This window comes from Labrus bergylta, chromosome 17 (genome assembly GCF_963930695.1).
Source record: "Labrus bergylta chromosome 17, fLabBer1.1, whole genome shotgun sequence".
Classification (NCBI taxonomy): domain Eukaryota; kingdom Metazoa; phylum Chordata; class Actinopteri; order Labriformes; family Labridae; genus Labrus; species Labrus bergylta.
The window spans coordinates 2887483-2906258 of record NC_089211.1 but is presented as its reverse complement, the minus strand read 5'-3'; the positions used below and the strand labels follow the sequence as shown (position 1 = coordinate 2906258).

Here is an 18776-nt window from a genome sequence, read left to right as displayed (position 1 = left end):
AGGCAGAGTCTGATGACCCAGGGGAAGCCTCTTCTATATCCTTGGAAGAGGTTACTGAGGTAGGCAAAAAGCTCCTCAGTGACAGGGCACCAGGTGTAGATGAGATTCACCCTGAGATGCTGAGGACTCTGGACATTGTTGGGCTATCTTGGTTGACAGTGTCTCATGGAGGTCTCGGAGGCTGCCTGTGAAATGGCAGACCGGTGGTGGTTCCCATTTTTAAAAGGGGACTCATAGGGTTCCAATTTCACAATCACCACTGTGGCAGACATATAACCGAGTCCAGACAGGCACAAAAGAAGAGAGACACTGAATCAGACAAATAAAACTTTATATTAGTGACCAATATTTTCATTTGGTTATTGGGATCCAAATGCATCTTGGACAAGCACCAAGGCTCAGATCTAATAAGTGTCTGCGTGAGCAGATTATTATTTTGTCTTCATTACAGTAGACATATTTAATCTACTAACAAGGTGAAAGCATTTTGTTAATTAATTGTGTGGTTGTAAAGTGCAAAGTGGAAAAGATTTAACAAATCAAATCCTTCCTGCCAGAAGCTCCACTGTACAAAGTCTGCAACAGTCTGCCACAGGCTTCCTCTGCTATGAAGTAAATAAATAAATAAATACATGTCTGAAAATATTTTCCCCTCATTTCGGCTGGTGGCAATACTGTGAAACATTGTTGCATTACCAATAGAAGCAAACACTTCTCCCTGGGAGAATGATTTCATGTCATAAATGACTGAAAAGTCGTTCTTTTATTTTATCCCCCACTATTCAGTCAAGTTGCAATTGTCAATATTCTCATTTAAACCATTTTCATGAATCAAAATAACCTCACTACCTGCAACCCATGCATGAGTAGAGACCATGTAACAATCAAGTGTGAAGCTGCGGTTACTTGCCAACCGCGACAGCAGCACTTCCAAATTGCTTTTGCTAAAAGGGCCTTGTACTGTAACAAGTAAATATTGACAAGCATATTATGTGATAAAATGTTTATTTTTTCTAGTTTTATTGAGTTCGCCAATCAACACCTGGAAAATAACGTTTCTAATGTTGTAGAAATAATGGTTTCACAGAACAACCCCTTCCAAATATGACCAATTTGATAACCCAGCAAAGGCAACATTTACCATAAACTGTGTTTAGTTCATTTTTTCCAAATGTCACATGTTGATGACAAAGATATGTAAAAGCTGCAACAACTGTTAAGAAGACAAAGACTGATTGTTTAGAACAATTGCTTCTGTATTGGTATCAACATGATTCATGTAAACGTCTGTTCTATTGTGATTCATCTGCTGTTACTCACCGTCTGGTAGGTAATAATGAATTTTATCATGTGGCCCACAGGCATGTTCTGGGTAAGGAATTCTCTCTGGCTGGGCAGGGCTGGCTGGTACTGGATCTTTGCTGTAGGGAAAACAACAGAAGACCATAAATCTAAAAAAAACGGCACGCTCTGTTTAGTTCAATTTAATCCACCTTTCCCAAGTCTCACCTGATGTAGTATCTATGTACAAAATAGATGACATATCTTTGCTTTATTTTGGAGAGAGAGTGAAAGAGGGGAATAAAAATGAAGACTGATAGCACTCTTGAGTCCATGTCTATCGATCAGGACGGTTTTATCTTGAGTCATTGACCAGCATAAATGGCCTTGAAAAAATCCCTATGACCTAATACTGCTCCGGCTACAGGTGCGCACCGGAGTACTAATCACACTATTACATTTGTAAAAGCTCCATCTCACTAATGTGAGAGCAGTCAAGTAACTTCATCAGTACCATTGGAGGTAGAGTATGTCATGCATGCAGAGAAGCCAGGCTGACTCTGTGCCTGCTCTGGCAAGTGAAGCAACATCTGGCCTGAAGCCAGGCTTTTAACGAATGAACCAGTGGAAGATGTGAAACATCATTTAGAAACTGTCAGGAGACTGTCAGCAACCTCAAAATAATGCCCTTAATGCTAAACAAAATTGATGAGCCTAAAGCCGTAAAATTGAAAAACAGCGACATGATAAGTGGCTCCGAACTAATTTGACATGGTCACTTAGACGTTCAAATGACAGCACTGTACACATGACATAAGAGCTGTCAAATGGTGTCATATCCATTATGCTACTTGTTTTGACACAGCAGCCTTCTAAGTTGATAGCAGGAAATGCCTTCTACCTCATTATTTGTCAGGCAAACATTAAATCATTGATGGCTAAATGAGGCATATTCCGGCACATTATTCTTTTGAACACCAAAGTGCTCTACAGTGACAACACTGTCATCCACTTCCAAATGCACAAATCTGATGTGACATTTTTGAGGAACTTTCTCACAACTCAGTATCACGCTGAAATCAAAATGACGTGAATAAACAGGTTCAATGGGATAACAGTTTATGTAACTAAACAACATAGGAGTACGCACATGAATAAGGTTCTGTGGGCTCTTAAGTTGCTGGCGGATAGATAAGGGTTGATTGCTACTTGTGAACAGTCGAAGACATTTACAGAAGTGTTAAAATAAGACATTTTTTGTTTTCTTTCTTGGATACAGCCATTTTTAGACTTGTGTTTTTGAAGTAGCTGACATTTTGGTGGCCTTGATTGCAAACCCATTTTTACAACAGGACATGGAAATCCCAACATCGCGAAATTATCAATTTTTTTGAATCTGTTGTATTATTTTTGGGTTTATGGAGGGATTTATGAGGACATTGGGAGTTTAGCAAATTGACAGTTTTTGGCAAACAAATAGCATGGCTCGTCTCAAAGAGTTGGTTGGTTTTTCTTAACAACTACTGGATGGATAGTCATGACATTTTCCAAAAACCCCATGACTTTTCCTCTTGTCCCACCATAAAGTTGATATTGGTTGGACACAACTACATTTATTATTGGTGGGCTTAAGAAGAATTGAAGTGATAGTCATATTTCCTTGCCTTTTTCTTGCAGCCATATTGAAGCCTCCGCTCTCCCCCAGCGACACACCACCAACCCCTCGCTACTCGGAAGACACCATAAGTGAACACCATTAAGAACAAGTGGCAGGGGCGCGCTGGTGGCGCAATGGTTAGGGTGCGCGTCCCATGTATTGAGACTAACGAGGCAGGCTAACGTTAAGGCGCTTTAGTTAGCCCGTAGCTTCACATTGCATTTAAATAGATGACCGTGATCTAAAAACGTGTACTTGACATTCACATAGCAGTGAGTAGGCTGTGTTATTGTTCTTTACTCTAGTCCTTGACTAAAACAGCTTTAATACGCAAGGGGATGAGCCGACTGGCCGTCCCGTCCATGTAAACACGATGTAAATACGGCTCAGACCACAACACAGCCAAGGGACTCGCAGGTCTCACTCATTGTAGACATTTAACCAGACTTTAAACATCCATCAGTTCCTAAAGAGTCCATATGTGATGAGCTGGGATTAAATGAAGTGTTTGTCATGAGTATAATGGTGTGACGGGATAGATTTCCAAATTAAGGAAGCCATACACAAACAGAAATCAAGACATTTCGTTTCACTCCTTATTTAAGTCGGTATCTTGGGATAACGACAGTGTTTTCTCATGGGATACACTCATGCAACCTCTATGCTGCTAATCGGTATCCTGAACCAGTAGAGTCCCTGCCTTAAAGTTTGCCCACAAAGGATAACTAAAGAAGGTCAAACAAGGACAGGGCTTATCCTTTGACCAGACGTAGAAAATTATAGAGAGTTCCCTCTAAAAGAAGCCGACACAATCCCCATCTGTTTCTGATCTCTGGAGTACTCTAATCTGACAGTCATCAGGCTGCTTTGTGCATCATTCTGTCATCTTCGGGAAAAAACAGCTGCAAGTTCAAGGGCTCAAATGGAGCATTGTGGAGCAATCAGTACGACTGCTGGTTTATGACTATTCAAACTCTGATGTCTAATAACACTGCTCCCCCCCACAGTTGTTTCCTTTCAGTCTACCCATCTGGAAATCTGTCTTAATCTCCCTGTCGACTTTGAAATTGTGTTGACATTTACTCCTCTCTCACTTTTTTTTTTCCCAGAATGCCCCCCGGGAGTCGGGACAACGTTGACCTTGTTACCCCATTTTCCCTCTCACTGACCTGCAAGTGATATCAGTTTTATAGGATGTTATAAATATCTATTGTTTTCTAAATCTGAATTTTTATGCGCAACCCACAGGCACTCTCAGTGTCTCAAACTGTAAGGAGGACAACAAAAGGAAAACATGAAAAACCACTCAAATTAAGACGTCACATAAAAGGGATGATGCAGTTCTTGACTGTGATTTATTGAGAGTGATGCAAAGACACTTTGAAAAAAAAAAAATGAAAATAGCTTAAGCTTGCTGGAGCAGAGGTGTTGTTGTTTGGCACACTGTGAGATAAAATAATCTCTTTCAACCTTGTAAACCAATACACAAGTGCAAAGTATGGGATCTAACTACCTGTTGTGGAGAAGATGAGAAGTTATTACATACACAACCTGTGTGGCACAGATAACACTTTTGTGAAAGAGAGAAAAAGCCTTCAGGATGGGTTTTAAGATGGTACGTGTGCGATAATGGTCCGATGCTATTTAGTCAAATATATCAAGTAACCTCTCATGGTGTGCAAGGTGTCTGCTTTGTCTGTTTACTGAGAAAAGAGGTAGACTTTTCAAAGCTCTAGATCTTCACATACGTAACCCACAAAGTGGCTCAGGTAAGCTGCACAACACAATTCCGGCCAATTAGCAACAGTTAGCGCTTTTAGACTGCACTTTATTTTTCCTAAACTCCTTTTTTTAATTTTAAATAAAGATTATAGAACCTCTTTTACCATATCTGAAGACAGCAATCCATCCAAGAAGATTGATAACTACGATCAGAAACTACCGACAGATGGAAAAAAAACCTCAAAGAAAATAGCCCACAGTGTCATTAATCTATAAGGCCATCAGAGATAGGCGGAACAATTCAGCAACCACTTAATCCAAATGTGAAAGATTGAGTCAAGGTATCTAAGAGCATGTTGCATTACTGATCTTTTATTGAATTATGCCAGTAGCCCCTTGACACTTATTGAAATTGAAGGCAAGGTAGAAGCAGAAGACACCATCCCCCATCTCTCCATCACACACTGTATGGAGGACATTAACTAATGATTTCTGCAGGACTTATAGAGAGGGCGATTCTGTCGGCAAACATGGATCCCAGTTATTTGGTTTTAATGTCTCATAAATTAATTATTCGGAGATGGGTGAAGAGACAAGGAGTTAAAAGTAATCCATTAAAATAAAAAAAACACAATACGCCTTTACTCCAAATGTGAGACATATATTATTTATAACCCTGCCTAGTGAGAGTCATTTCAGTACCTGCACACCTACCTGCACAGCAGCTGCCTTGTATGGGACATCTGTGTCACCTGTGAGATCACTGTCCCACTGTCATTTCTCATCATTATCATGTGAAAAGCATTCCCTCAAAGATGTCCTGGTCATAGTTGGGGTATACATGTTAAGCCCGAGATTTAGTTCTTATGCTGTGCTGATCAAGGCTGCAAGCCGGATGCTCTGCCACACAGGGAAGAAGTAGAGAATTGTTGTGTCCTCCACAGAGTGCAGGTTTACTCAGGGCTTTTGATCTGATCATTCAAGTCCACAACTTTTTTTTTTTTTTTTGGGGGGGGGGGGGGGGGGTATCAGCTGTATTTATTATCCAAACATTGAAAGCCTCTATGAGGAGTTTTTAACTGGTTATGAAACAGACTGAAACTAATGTTGATGCCTCTTTATGAGCTACATAAGCAAACAAAGTCATCACTACGGGATTGACTATTTCTGTACCGTGATTCTAATCCCTATAACCACCGCCATGGGGGTAGTCGTCAGAAGAGACGATTCATAACATGCTGAAGAGACACCGTTTGTTTCTCAGTTTCCAAAGCAAAGATTCAAAATTGGGTTAGGGTTAGGAAAGACTGCTGTTTGGGAGTTCATGTCAAAAAAACACAATGTTTCCATGTAGACGACAAAATTAGTAGAGAGATAAGAAGAAAAACTGCTTTGTCAACAGTGGTGGTAAATTTAACACAAACTGAAAGATCCTTACAGGAGCTTGAACAACATGACAAAGGTGACATGACTAAAAAATGCTTGAAAGAAAAGATATTGAAGGAGAGCTGTGCATGTTTGATGGACTTTATTTCCAACACTGCAGGAGAGACACCACTGTCGTGTAAATCTAATCAAACCAGCCACAGTCCAAGGCAGGCAGATTCATTACAGTTTTGAGGTGTAAGTCACAATGCATTTATGATAGGGAGTTCTTTCAAACTTTAGTTTTGATTCCTAATGCTTTACTTTTTTTTCAAAAATATCTAGATTAAAAAAAAACTGTTCTGCAGATATGTATGCAGTTAAATAATTGCAGCAGGGCTAAGCCCTCTGTTTCTTATAGAAAACATATGACTAAATTGTTCTTAAATAACTTGAATTAACTTGAAAAAGGCCAAGAACACCATCAAATAACTTTCTTTTCTATTTTCCAATTTTGTGGATTCGAGAGTAGCAACCAGATCTAATTGTTACAGGCACCAGTGGTTTCACATAAGGGACCCGGGCGATCTTTGGCACGATTCATGTGTATTTGAGAACGACTCACAGAAGATGTGAATTCAACCCTGCTCAAACAGGGAAGTGGGCCGCTATATGTCGTAATTCTTAACAGCTCCTCTCACTTCAAAAATTGTTGTTTCCATGCAGCAAGGGTCTGTTTCATCCTCTGAACTGAATGGTAGATGAGGAAGCAGGAAGAGGGTCACTGTTGCTGTGGTTGCCATGGTTGCTTTTTCTTGTTTCTGCTTCTTGGCAGATGGAGAAAAGTGCAATCAATGTCTAATTTATTATTATTATTATTATTATTATTATCATACAGGCCACTGACTTTTGACCAATGACACATTTGTAGTTTTACAGACTGAAGAAATGCTAAGTTATTAACTTAGCATCTCCTCGCTTAAAATTTCTTTTATTTTTCATTTTTATGTAAAATAGAATGTTTAAAGGCATATAAAGATTGGAGAACCATTTCTGTATTCACAGTTAAATGCCACAAATAAAAAGGATCCTCAGCATGTGTAGATTTGATAAATATTTGATTGAAACATTGTGTCTTAAATTCCTTTAAATTAAAATGCCATGATATCAATGTCGGTATTAGTCTCAAACTCTCATTAGCCTCAGTCTCCCCAGAGAAGTGATAACAGCTCTGGTTGTCCTTTAAAAAGATTCACATTTTCACTGATGAACAAAGCTATACAAGGTCCCATGTGCTATATTTGTTCACTCATAATTGCACATCAGGAAACATGTAAATACTTTCACATACAGAAAGCTGAATTAATTTCCATAGATTTGAAACTCATCAAGATAAAAATCCCACTGCGTTACTTATCATCACAATCACTTCAGCTCCCACTTTGTGTTTAATCCTTCAATTAGGCTCCATTAGTTTCACTCAGAGCACAGCAAAAACTGGCCTACAATCCTGGCTCACAGTGTTAGCTGGCAAATCAATGCTAATGCACTGCTTACTTGTGGACTAGACAGTGAGAGGCAGATTTAATAGTTTCCTTACCACTGACCAAGCCGACTGTGATTATGGCAGCTCCTCCTCCATGAGAAGATAGACAGCAATCAGATAAAGAGTTGCTTGGCTGCTCATAAAGTTCACTTTTAGGCTAATAAAAATCCCCCTCCAGTCAGGTGCTCAGACTTTAAAGAGTTAGGTCAAAACTTCAGTTTGGACCACTTAAACACACAAGCACATGTAGACACATGTGCAAACACACTGGGAAAGTTAGGAAAGAGACTCCGTACTTGATGAAGAGGGACAGAAAAAGACATTGCAATAAAATGTTTATTTAGGAACTGCAGAGCTGTCTCTGTAACCATCTCTGAATATAAGCCTGTATGCCTAATTGCATTATATCCCAACTGCCTGCTGTGAAGGCTTAATTAGGATTCCTTTTGTCATGCAGTCTCAGAATGAATAAACATGGGAACCTACTTACCAACTAAAACATGCACATACTTCTTTAACCATATCTCCAAGAGTCAACACAAAGCCAGAGCTCTCATCTCCAAGTTCATTCTTTTCATGCACAGCAATCTCATATGCCGTGAAACCAAACAGTTCATAAATCATTGAGTTAAGGGGGAGAGGTGGTAACAAAAAACAGGGGGGGTGGTATGTGACAGGACTCATTATAAAAGATGGATGGATGAAAAGGGAGATGAATTCAGGAGCCAAGAACAGGACTAACGTGATATACTGGGGAACACACAGCTCATACCTAGCATTTTTTTTGTTAGTGTGTGTGTGTGAAGACATCGTTTGATGCCACATACCCATTGAAGTCCAGAAAGTAGTCGTTTTTAATATTCATTCCTCCATCCACCCCTTCATTGATTCAGTGCTAGTGAACTAACTAGGAATGGCAGAAACATGAACAAGAGAAAAGCCAAACGCTGCTTTACATTTATAGTGTCCAAGTGAGGATTGGAATCATCTAGAGTCATTATCATATGTCCCACTGGCTGCATTAAGAACTCTTTTTTCCTCCCCCACTAACTGGGAAGCCGCTCGGGTTTGCCCACCTCCAGAAATTTCTAACGAAAACATGTCACGCGGATGACATCAAGGAGTGATCCTCTCTTTAATCTATCTCTGACTTCTTTTGGAAGAAGGCGACGTCTCAATCACTGGCCTGACTTTGGCTTTTGAAAGTCCCCGTCAGTCTTCCCACACTGATTTAGGGCCAAAGCGTGGCACTATGGCATCCGAGCCAGAGCAATCCATGCTGCATAATTCAACACCGCTCTCAAACCTGTCTCATTAAGGAACCTGGCTCTGGTCCATGGCTCAGAGTACGAGGCTTTGAGTGACAGATCTGTTGCCAGCTCAGTACAAACAGGCACAGACCCACAGTAAGTCCAAGCTTTTGCTTCACCACCTTCGGAACCTAGTCCTGGTTCCAGTCTTAACATATAGCAGCACCAAACCCAATCTTAGTATGTGTCCAAGCAGCAAACAAGCTGCAACATTTAAATGAGTCACAACTCAAAGTCAACACTATTTTACCATGCAAGTTGATTGCAAGTTGGAATGCAGGATTTTTTTCACCATGACCAAGAAAAGAAAATAACCTGCATGCACAACATGATCTAAAAACGCACATGGCTGATCACACATTGTAATGAATGCGGTTGAATAATTAAAAAAAAGTGTATATTTTAACTTGGGATGTTTTAAAAGGCGATGGAAGTTGGTTCAATTAAAACTTTCTGGTTGGTGTGAACAGAGAGCATTTTACTGCAGGGGTCCACGTTCCTCTCTCATTGGTAGCTACATGACAGAGAGGTCGTTAATGACGTGTTTTTCACTTTCAACTTCCCACTACCCAACATAACAAGTGCAGCACGAGCCCCCTGTTAAAACTTTCGCCTTCACTTTTTTGTCCTTGCAAAAGTTAAAGAGTCTAACCAATTCCTCCCATGGGACTGACTGACTCAAAGGCAGAATTTACTCCAGCCGAAGTTTCAGCGCAACACCGAAAAAGTAGGTTTTGGGAAAATCAATGCTTTATCTGCATGGATGCACGGTTTGCCACGTTTGACGGACATGGTGAGAAAGGAGGATATTCGCCTCCTGCTTCAGTGAGAATTTAATTTAGCAAGTCAACAGAGGTGGGAGACGCACACTGACCTGCCAAATGTGGGGGGCAGGTGACGATCACAGCTCTGCACATGAATGTGTTGATAGCAGTCATCACCCTGGCCCACTCAGCATCCTGTTCAGACATATAGACAGAGACAGAAATAGAGCTGTGGTGAGGCTGTTTCTAACTGTGGTTTTTTGAACAATTTTGGACCCAATTTTAATCAAATACAGAATGCACAAAGTGTCGTTACTTTTTTCAGTAGCTGATTCCATATGTCTAACTATCTCTACGTATTTGTTTGCAATATTGAATGATTTTGAGCCAATTTGAGCACTTCTTCATGCCATAATCATCTTGGGTGTTTGCAATATTTTTCAAGGTAAGCATGATTAAATGTGAGACATATCCAGACATGCTGCTGGGCTCATTAAGCCTACATCAAACAGTTTAAATATATGTATACACAGGCCTTGCTTAATGGACCAATAACAGTAATGTAGGTATTTTATTGCATTATAAGGCATGGAAAAATTGGCTAATAGAAGATATTGTAGTAACCTATGGCAACATGTTCAATTGCAAATCGCTGATTTTCCAAACAATGCACACAGTCTTGCCCCCAAAATTGCAGAGTTCTTACGTGCTGGCTCCTTCTGCTCTCACATTCATCTCCACTGAACTTAAGCCTGTGGTGATAATTAAAAACTCACCCACCAAAGAACGTCACAGTGAAACACTGAAAGGTCTTATCTTCAGGGACTGTCAAAGCACTAGATATTTTTGGATTTAAAAAAAAAAAAATGAAATTGAATGTATTATATTTTTTCTCTCTGGACTGGATCCTAAGAAACTAGGGTTATTTTTTTAAAGCTTATTAAAGAGTAAAAAAGAAACCTCTGTGAATAGGAGTTCACATCTTCCTTCACAGTATCAATTGCAAATTCTTTTAGACTTTTAACTTTTCAAGGTGAGAGCTGAAAATTAACATTGTCGCAGCTCCTGTGGATCCACCAAGCTTCCCTAAGAGTTTCAAATAAGCTATTAATTTATTCTTACTTTCTTTTACATGAAATAATGATTCAGTTTTTTTTTTTATTGCCTTGTTCCAAAAAGGTCCAGTCTCTGAAGCCAAATAGGACGACTGACCCGTCACTGTGTGAAGTCTGCTGGCTCACCCTGTGCCTGTCTGGTTCCCCTGACTGCCCTGGTCAGCTTCGGTGATGTGGAAAATGCTAGTTCCCTGTAGCTGTGAATGTGAGTGTGAATATCTTTATGTGTCAATATGTGTTAGCACTGTGATAGACTCGAAAAAATGTCAAGGTTAAGCCATGTCTGCTGGCAAATGCATGCCAGGGAAGGCTACAGCCTCCTTTGTGTATAGAAAGTAGATGTCCTGGTCAAAATAATGCAATGACCAATCAAATTAATGTTTAATAACCTGCAACTTATTTCCTTGACACTGTAGGAAAGAAGACTCTAAGTTTGGTTTCACATTAGGGACCCGGGCCCAGATCCGAGAACGCTTGACCCCAAAGTGGAGTTCATTTGATCAGTATGAACACAAACAAGATAGTTGAGTGCTATATGACGTAATTCTTAACAGGCCCTGTCGCTCCGTCCTCTGAACTGCCAATCGATGTGGAAGTATGTAGAGGGTCATTGTTGGCGTCTCAGAAATAACAAAAACATCCAAAGTTATCAGGATGGACTCAGTGCGGGAGTGGTTGTCGTGGTTGCTTCTCCTTCTTTCTGCTTTTTAGTAGATTTGCAAGCAAACTACTGTGTACATACACAAGTGTATTCTGTTATGGAACGTTAATGTGAACACAGACCAGCGGGGGAGAGGGAAGAAGGAGAAATCGTGCTCGAGCACAGGACGAAGGCTATTGGGCCTAATGTGAAAACGCCCAACTTTGGTATAAAAAAAGACTAAGAGAACCAGAGAGTCCAGACCCCTAAAGCCTGACTAATTGAAAAATATTTTTCTGCTATGATAATAGCTCCACACAATTCCTGACATCTCGAATGTTCTGAGTTAATCTGCCAAATCCCAAATATAGTCAATTTATAATGATTTAACACCAGACTGTTTCCTCCTGAGTCCTAATGATTGATAATGATTGAAGCCTTGGCATAGTTGCTATATGTATGGAACAAATTCCATATGATCCAAATGTCTACTAATTATTTACTCCTTATAATTGAATTGCTTAATTGAATTTGTTTATTTCTGGCTCTTCTTCTGAGTCTGAAAAAAACAGATGAAGTAATATGGCTATCCTCCAACTAATTTGAATCAGGTAATTAGTCTTAATAAGTATTCCATAAGCTATAAAATCCAATTAAAATATTTGTAATCCTGTAAGGAAAACTAAATTCTTAGGACAATATATTTACACACATAAACATATAAACATTTGGAACAATAACTATATTGAGGAAAAGCTCTATTGAGCCTTCCTGGTCTCTCAGCTGTGGATAAGAATGGCAGTCAGGCAGAACACACCGTGCATTCACAGGAGAAGGCCTGTTTTCCCATGGAGGAAGCTGTTATCTCTGTGTCGCGCCTCATCAGTCCCTGAGTGAGCCGTTACTGTACTCTACCTGCCATATGGCCTTCACAGTGGAGCCCAGCTGGACGTTCTTCCACCCAAGACGTTCTGCCAGATGCTCTGAAAGCTGTTGGGTGCCTCCCTGTGGAGAGACAGATATTACATTTCCAGGAGGGTTTTAAACCCATAGATGCCCTCCTACCTTTAGTGTAGCAGCATCTTTGAAAGTAAAAGGATCACTTCACCCAAACTACAAAACAACAAACCCCAGGTGGGATCTGGCAATACATCCAGATGATTCAATAGTATTTTCTATTGTTAGGATTCCACTTATTGTATAACAGTATCTGATTCGCCAAGCAATAGAGCATTTTGTCTGATGACCTAAAGCAGAACGAGCAGTCAATGTGTTTGCATTTAAAAAACTCCTGATTTGTTCTTATTTAGTTTTATATTTTGTTAATTTCAATGTTTAGAATTTGTCCTGTTTTATTTTTGTCTATTTCTTCCGTCATGTTGCTTGTTTCCATTGTGTGTATTTTTATTTCTTTATTTCCTAGTTTAGTCTTTAGTGTTTCCTGTGTCTTATCCTCGTATTTCTTGTGTCTTTTTAATGTCCGTCTTTTCTCCGTTATTGGACTCTGCTGCGTTTCACTGAAGTCCGATCCTCTGCAGCGTCTAATGAATGAATGATATCCGATAGGGGTGTGTCAGTCAGTAAAAAGACGTTTCCTTGATCATAGCACCTGCAAGTTGTTTCCTCGCTACTCGCTCCTTGAAACGTCCTTCAATATGGCGGCACGGAACGACTTCCTGTTCAAGTAAGGAGCAAGGAATGAGGAAACCAAAAATAAGAGACATGAGAAGCTGCCCTAGTTTCAGTGTTCCTTCCCTTCTCTGTCAGTTCATACGTCTACCTGCCTGTGTTTTGTGTGACGTTCCCGGTGACTGCTTTTTCTTACTCTTTGTGTTTCTTACTGTGTTACTTCTGTTTTTGGATTTTTCATCTGGATTTTTGATGGACTTTGTTTTCAATGTGGACACTTCAAATTAAGCTTTTTATTTTTGCCTTTTGCCCCTTTGTTTATTCAATACTTTTGGTTTCTGCACGTGGATCCTCCTCTTTGTTTTTCTTATGAACGTGAAAATCAAAAAAGCTCTTTTGGTAAAAGTAACCCTATACTGTGAAGAATTAACACTTTCTGGCTGAAACTTTTTTGTGCAATAACATTCTCTTATTAAATATAATTACACCCATTGTTATTGACTGTGGACACTTGTTTTAAAAATGTAAAAAATTGAACCAGAAAAACATGTTTAATAGAAAAGGACACAATAAAAGGTGAAAATAAATGCTAACTTGAATACAAATGTGGAAGGAAATGTATTCAAGAATAGTTTGAAGAACAAATCAAGATAAATTATCTTAGAGGTCGCTTTTTGTATGACAGGTGCTAAATAAATTAAGCTGGATAGATTTTTCAATTAAATATATTTTATTGGTATTGGTGTGCGTTAGTCTGTTTATCAAGATCTTGTTTGTACCATCTTTTGTCATTATTTCATGCTTTTCTCTTGTTTTCAATTGCTGTAATTACATTCGACTTGAACAAAAGATGCTATATAAATGAAGCTTGATTGATTGATCCTTGGCTCTTCCATTATACAGCTGAGAAGAGTAAGGTTATTCCTCTTCTTATTTCATGTTGATCTTACTGAGTCTGTGATGTTGCCATGCCTTCAGGGAAGTAGCTGGATAATATGAAAAGCTAAGAAAATAAATGTTGCCCATTTCTTTAGGCTCATATTTGTGTTTTCCTGGCATTCAGCTTTATTGTATTACTCCACTGTGTAGAGAAAGTAGGTTTAGATACAACAGCACAAAAAAACACAGCATTGAGCCATGACCTTCATACTGAGGGAACAGAAAGAAGGAAGAACTGATTAAGGACCACCGCTTCAATGTTTACAATCAACGATGGGAAGAAGACAAAAAGAAGCATTCTGTTTTTTTTGACAGTTTTGCAGACTGTGTTGAGGGTTGCAATGTTCTATTAGAATAGAGAAAAACAACCCTGCCGTGGTCTCCCCTTTTGTGAAGTTCCACAATAGCGCCGTAACGAGGCTCAGTCATCATTATGCCTTAATGTTCTGCCAGCTGTGTTGTTGTCTATAAGTATTTACATCGAGTTTACATGGACGGGTTGTGTACAAAGCTGTTTAAGTCAAGGACTAGAGAAAAGAAGAATAACGTACTCATTGCTTATTTGAATGTCACGGCCTTTCTAGATCACGGTAATTTCGTGTCACTTTATAGACTTAAGGCTTTATTTGCAATGTGAAGCTACTAAAGCGTGCTAACATTAACCTGCTAACACAACAGCGCAGGCCACCGGGGATTGCAGCCCGAACCGAGCACAATTTTGTCTGCCACTTGGTGGAGGTGTGGCCAAACAGCAGTTTGTTTTGGTTTCATGCTGGTGCTCAAGGGCGACATCTACTGGATCAAAAAAGTTGCACATTCCTTCTTTAAAACATTCAAATTGATTCTGCAACGACGAAATATGTGTGTCCCAGTCTGTGAATTCACATTGACTTACGGCGTTATGCACACACACACACACACACACACACACAGTGCTGTGCTCCTCCCCTGACTCTTCCTATCCTGCCTTGCCCTTGTAAGGCCTCTGTTAGTACCTATCATCTCTTTAGCAGAACCTGGAGTGCACTCCAAACTTAACTTTTTTTTAAACAGTTTTGAAGACTGTGTTGAGAATTGCAATGTTGTATATGAATAGAGAAAAAAACAAGAACTGAATTAAACAATATTCTGTTTCAGGAACTATGTTAAAGGTACCTTTATCTTCAACTCTTGAGCAGAACCTGGTGTGCTCTCCAGCAGCGGCAGTAGCCCTCCACTTGCGGCAGCATACATGAGGAAGAAGAGGAAGGACATCTGGGCTGGCTCGATGCCAAAGACGGACCTGCTACACATCCCAAGCTCCTCTTTCAGTTCTGCCACACAGGGATGAATACAAACATACTGTGGCTTTAATAATATGCATCCCCCTGCGGTGACAGTCAGTCTGTAATATATTCTGCAACATGAAGGTCAACAATTGGAACAGTGCTCAGTCAACAAACCACGGTTTACAGCATGTAACTATGTCATCTGAGAGGATAATGATTATAGTTTCTAGAGTCTTTGTGTCTAATGGAGATACCTTTTTGGTCTGCAGTCAAAAATCAGAACCTGGAATGCATTTGTTTTTTAATTGGACATTAAAATGGAGTATAGGATATGAATCTTTAATGTCATCAAACTCCACATGCATCGCTGAAACAAATGGCCATGTGGACAGTCACTTTGATCCACTCTGGAGTCTCAAACTATACAATGATTCTGTCGATCACCTTGCCTTTTATCTAGAGCCATCGTTGAATGGATGTGTACTGCTACAAGTATATCTATGGCAGCTAACATTAACCATTGGGAGAGGAGATATAAAACATAATCTGTATGTTTAAGAGGAGCAAACTGTGTAATGTTACAACACTTGTTTTAGCTGAGGAAACTGTGAAGTCCAAGTGAGACTCTGTGTAGGAGGAGAGACAGAACGAGCCTGCACCGAAGCAGAGACAAACCAAGGCTAAGAAACTGAGGCCAAGGGTGCATACAATGTAGTTCAAAAAACATACAAACGTTTCATATGACTGGACAGTTAGCTGTGCGAGTTGAGTTATGTAAGACTGAGACACCATGGACTGTAGGGAGTCCAAAGGGCATGACAACAAGGCAGGGGGTTGTAACTGGTGAAGTGAAGTTAACATCAGCCAGCTAATGTATAAGGGTATATGTAGCAGTAACAGTGTAAGGAATGTGCTTTGTCTGTGTCTGTTGTTTTGTGAATGCTTCTTGTGCCTTTCTGTCGATCTTTGCTTTTAGCTGTTACTCAGTTTTCTTGGGGCCTGTTGGTGCCGCAAGAGTGAGGAAGAATACTATCTCCTAGTGTTTTCTGAGTCAAGTGTCTGTCTCTGGTGAAGAAAAGAGTTTAGGGAACCATGTTTCACAGCTACATCAGTCAGATAGGGTTCAAGCTTGAAACCCTTCGGCATTCATTGTCTAAAATCATCTGTTAGACAGTATATGAATCTGGGACAGGATTCAAATTTCTCAATAATTCCAGTGAAGCCAGAGGTAAGGGTAAATTGACATCCAGGCAAGACTTCTTTTTTTTGTGTGGCGTTTATGTCAATCTTTGTCTTTAACATGGCAGCATAATGCTTGTTGATCTGTTGAATCTCAGTTGAATGTAAGCAAATGGAAGTACAGTTTTATATGAAATAACAAATAAATAGACTTTTTGAACATCATGTAAACGTCCTGATAGTTTTGTCATACATTAGGATTTGTTAAAATGAGTAAAATATTTTCCTAGGGAACATTTCTTTTAAGCATTGCTCTCTTCTTTTTCTAAGATTTAGATGAAACATTGCTGGAGTCCAGGTTTGTCTGCTTGTAACTGCTTGTGTTATTATTTTATTTATACTATTTTATTACCATTTTTTCTGTTTTTCATTTCCTCAAGTTGTCTGAATCTGAATTTGAATCCTTAACCCCCCCACCCCCAAACCCAGAAGGACAGAAAAAGGTGATGTTGAAGCAGCTCTACACACTGACCTGCAGTCCATGCATGTTGCTCAACGTAGGAGTGCAGAGTCATACTGTCCAGTTCGGCAGCATTGGGTGTCCTCGAAGGATCCTCCACACATACTGTGGCACACAATCTGTTGATCTGAGTGCAAAGTACAATCACAGCAAACCACCCACACATGATTTACCACAGTGAACAGCTTGATTCCCATTGATAAAGATAAAAACAAAACAATATTTGGAGGCTGACAAATGTGATTCTTCCATTCTTGCAGCAATTTGCCCTCATTTTTCGACTTCAAACTGCTGCTCTACCATTTTATCCTGGGTGGAAAATTGTGTTCATTTTATGATAAATGTGCCCCGGTCCCATCACTCCAAATGCACACTGCATTAAAAATTAAATTCTACTCAAATGTATTTATACATTAACATATCATACCATGAATAAATCCATTTGGGACTTCATCTTGGGAGCATGGGATGGAATTTAAACAGAAAATAACTTGGTGGTAAAAACTGTTTTTTTAAAGCAGGTCAAGGTCAACTTTGTTTATAAAGCACATTAAGGACAAACATGGTTTGTACCAAAGTGCTTTACTACAAGCATGAAAAACTGACAAAACAGAAATAAAGAACATAAAAACATAAAATAAAAGAATGACAAATGGCAAGAATATCTGAAATAGAACATTGACAAATAAATAGTGTACATTTAGATCATGGTCATTACGTATCAATTTATGTGCTATATGAAGCTATGAGTTAACCAAAGAGTGCTAACATTAGCCCGCTAACACAACAATGCAGGCCACAGGCAATTGCAGCTTGAGCAAAGGTCACTTTTGTCCACTGCTTGTGCTTAATGGTGCTTAATTATGATGCGGTCTAATTAATTACACCTTCGTACGAGGTGAGTGGAGAATGGTTGGAGGTGTGCCGCTGGAGGAGAGCGGACACTTCAGAATAGCGGAGGTGTGGCCAAACAGCAGTTGGTTTAATGCTGGTGCTCAAGGGCGACATCTACTGGACCAAAAAGTTGCACATTCTTCCTTTTAACACAGTCTATGGTTCGGATCCAAAAACAAACAAACAATAAATCAATAAAACTGATCCTCAGCTTACGTGTATCATTTACACTCGTCATATATCGTCTAGTGAAAGTTGTGGTTAGTCAGCTGATCCATGTCTGGTATTTAGAAGCATTTAGAGGACCACTCTGAATGAACATAGTCCTGAATACAAAATGATGATTCATATTTGTTACCTTCCACAATAACTGGGCGAAGTCGAGTATCACCAAGGGGGATAGAAGAGGGATACTGGTGCTGTAGATCCGAACTCTGGCATTTGGTCCACCCATGTGGTGCACCTTCTTGCCAGTATTGTACTGCAGGTAGGTCTCTAAGCCCAGCTCCTTTATGAGGTCCAAGACGTGTGTTTGGGTGCTGAAAGAGAAAGGACACCAATTCAGTGCTCATTGTTTACACTCTTTCACAAGTGGTATCATGTTGAGATGAAGCACCTTAGAGATGCTCTCTATTGCATTAATGAAGCTGTTATCAAAATGCTCCTGAACAACGCACCTCTTCTCTATTGGCAACATTTGAATGTAGGTTGTAGCCTTGCAGTGATACTTCTGTGCTCTGACGCAGAATGAATGCTGACAGAAATTTCAGCATTTCAGCATTTAATTTATTTCTCAATAACATACTTGCTCAAACAGAGCAGAGTGCCTGACATCAACGCCCTTCAGGGGGCGTATCCAAACTGGAACACTGACTTGTACAGGGGTGCCCTCAAGTTTGTGTGCACACACATGAATGAAGAACATTGAACATTGAACATGTATCCTT

General features: G+C 39.7%; 1 protein-coding gene across 3 annotated transcripts in view; it reads right to left on the bottom strand.

Annotated features, from left to right (window-relative positions):
• Positions 1-18776, bottom strand: part of si:ch211-127i16.2 (probable flavin-containing monoamine oxidase A) — a 48140-nt gene that overhangs the window by 28509 nt on the left and 855 nt on the right. For 2 of the 3 annotated variants that reach the window (XM_029276752.2, XM_020630593.3), the window contains exons 3-8: positions 18188-18368; positions 16948-17062; positions 15124-15281; positions 12316-12405; positions 9756-9840; positions 1321-1421 (exon numbers count right to left, since the gene is read on the bottom strand). In XM_029276752.2, the coding sequence (XP_029132585.2) occupies positions 1321-1421; positions 9756-9840; positions 12316-12405; positions 15124-15281; positions 16948-17062; positions 18188-18368 (730 nt within the window). The remainder of the gene's footprint in view (positions 1-1320; positions 1422-9755; positions 9841-12315; positions 12406-15123; positions 15282-16947; positions 17063-18187; positions 18369-18776) is intronic. The other variant, XM_029276753.2, reaches the window with a different exon arrangement.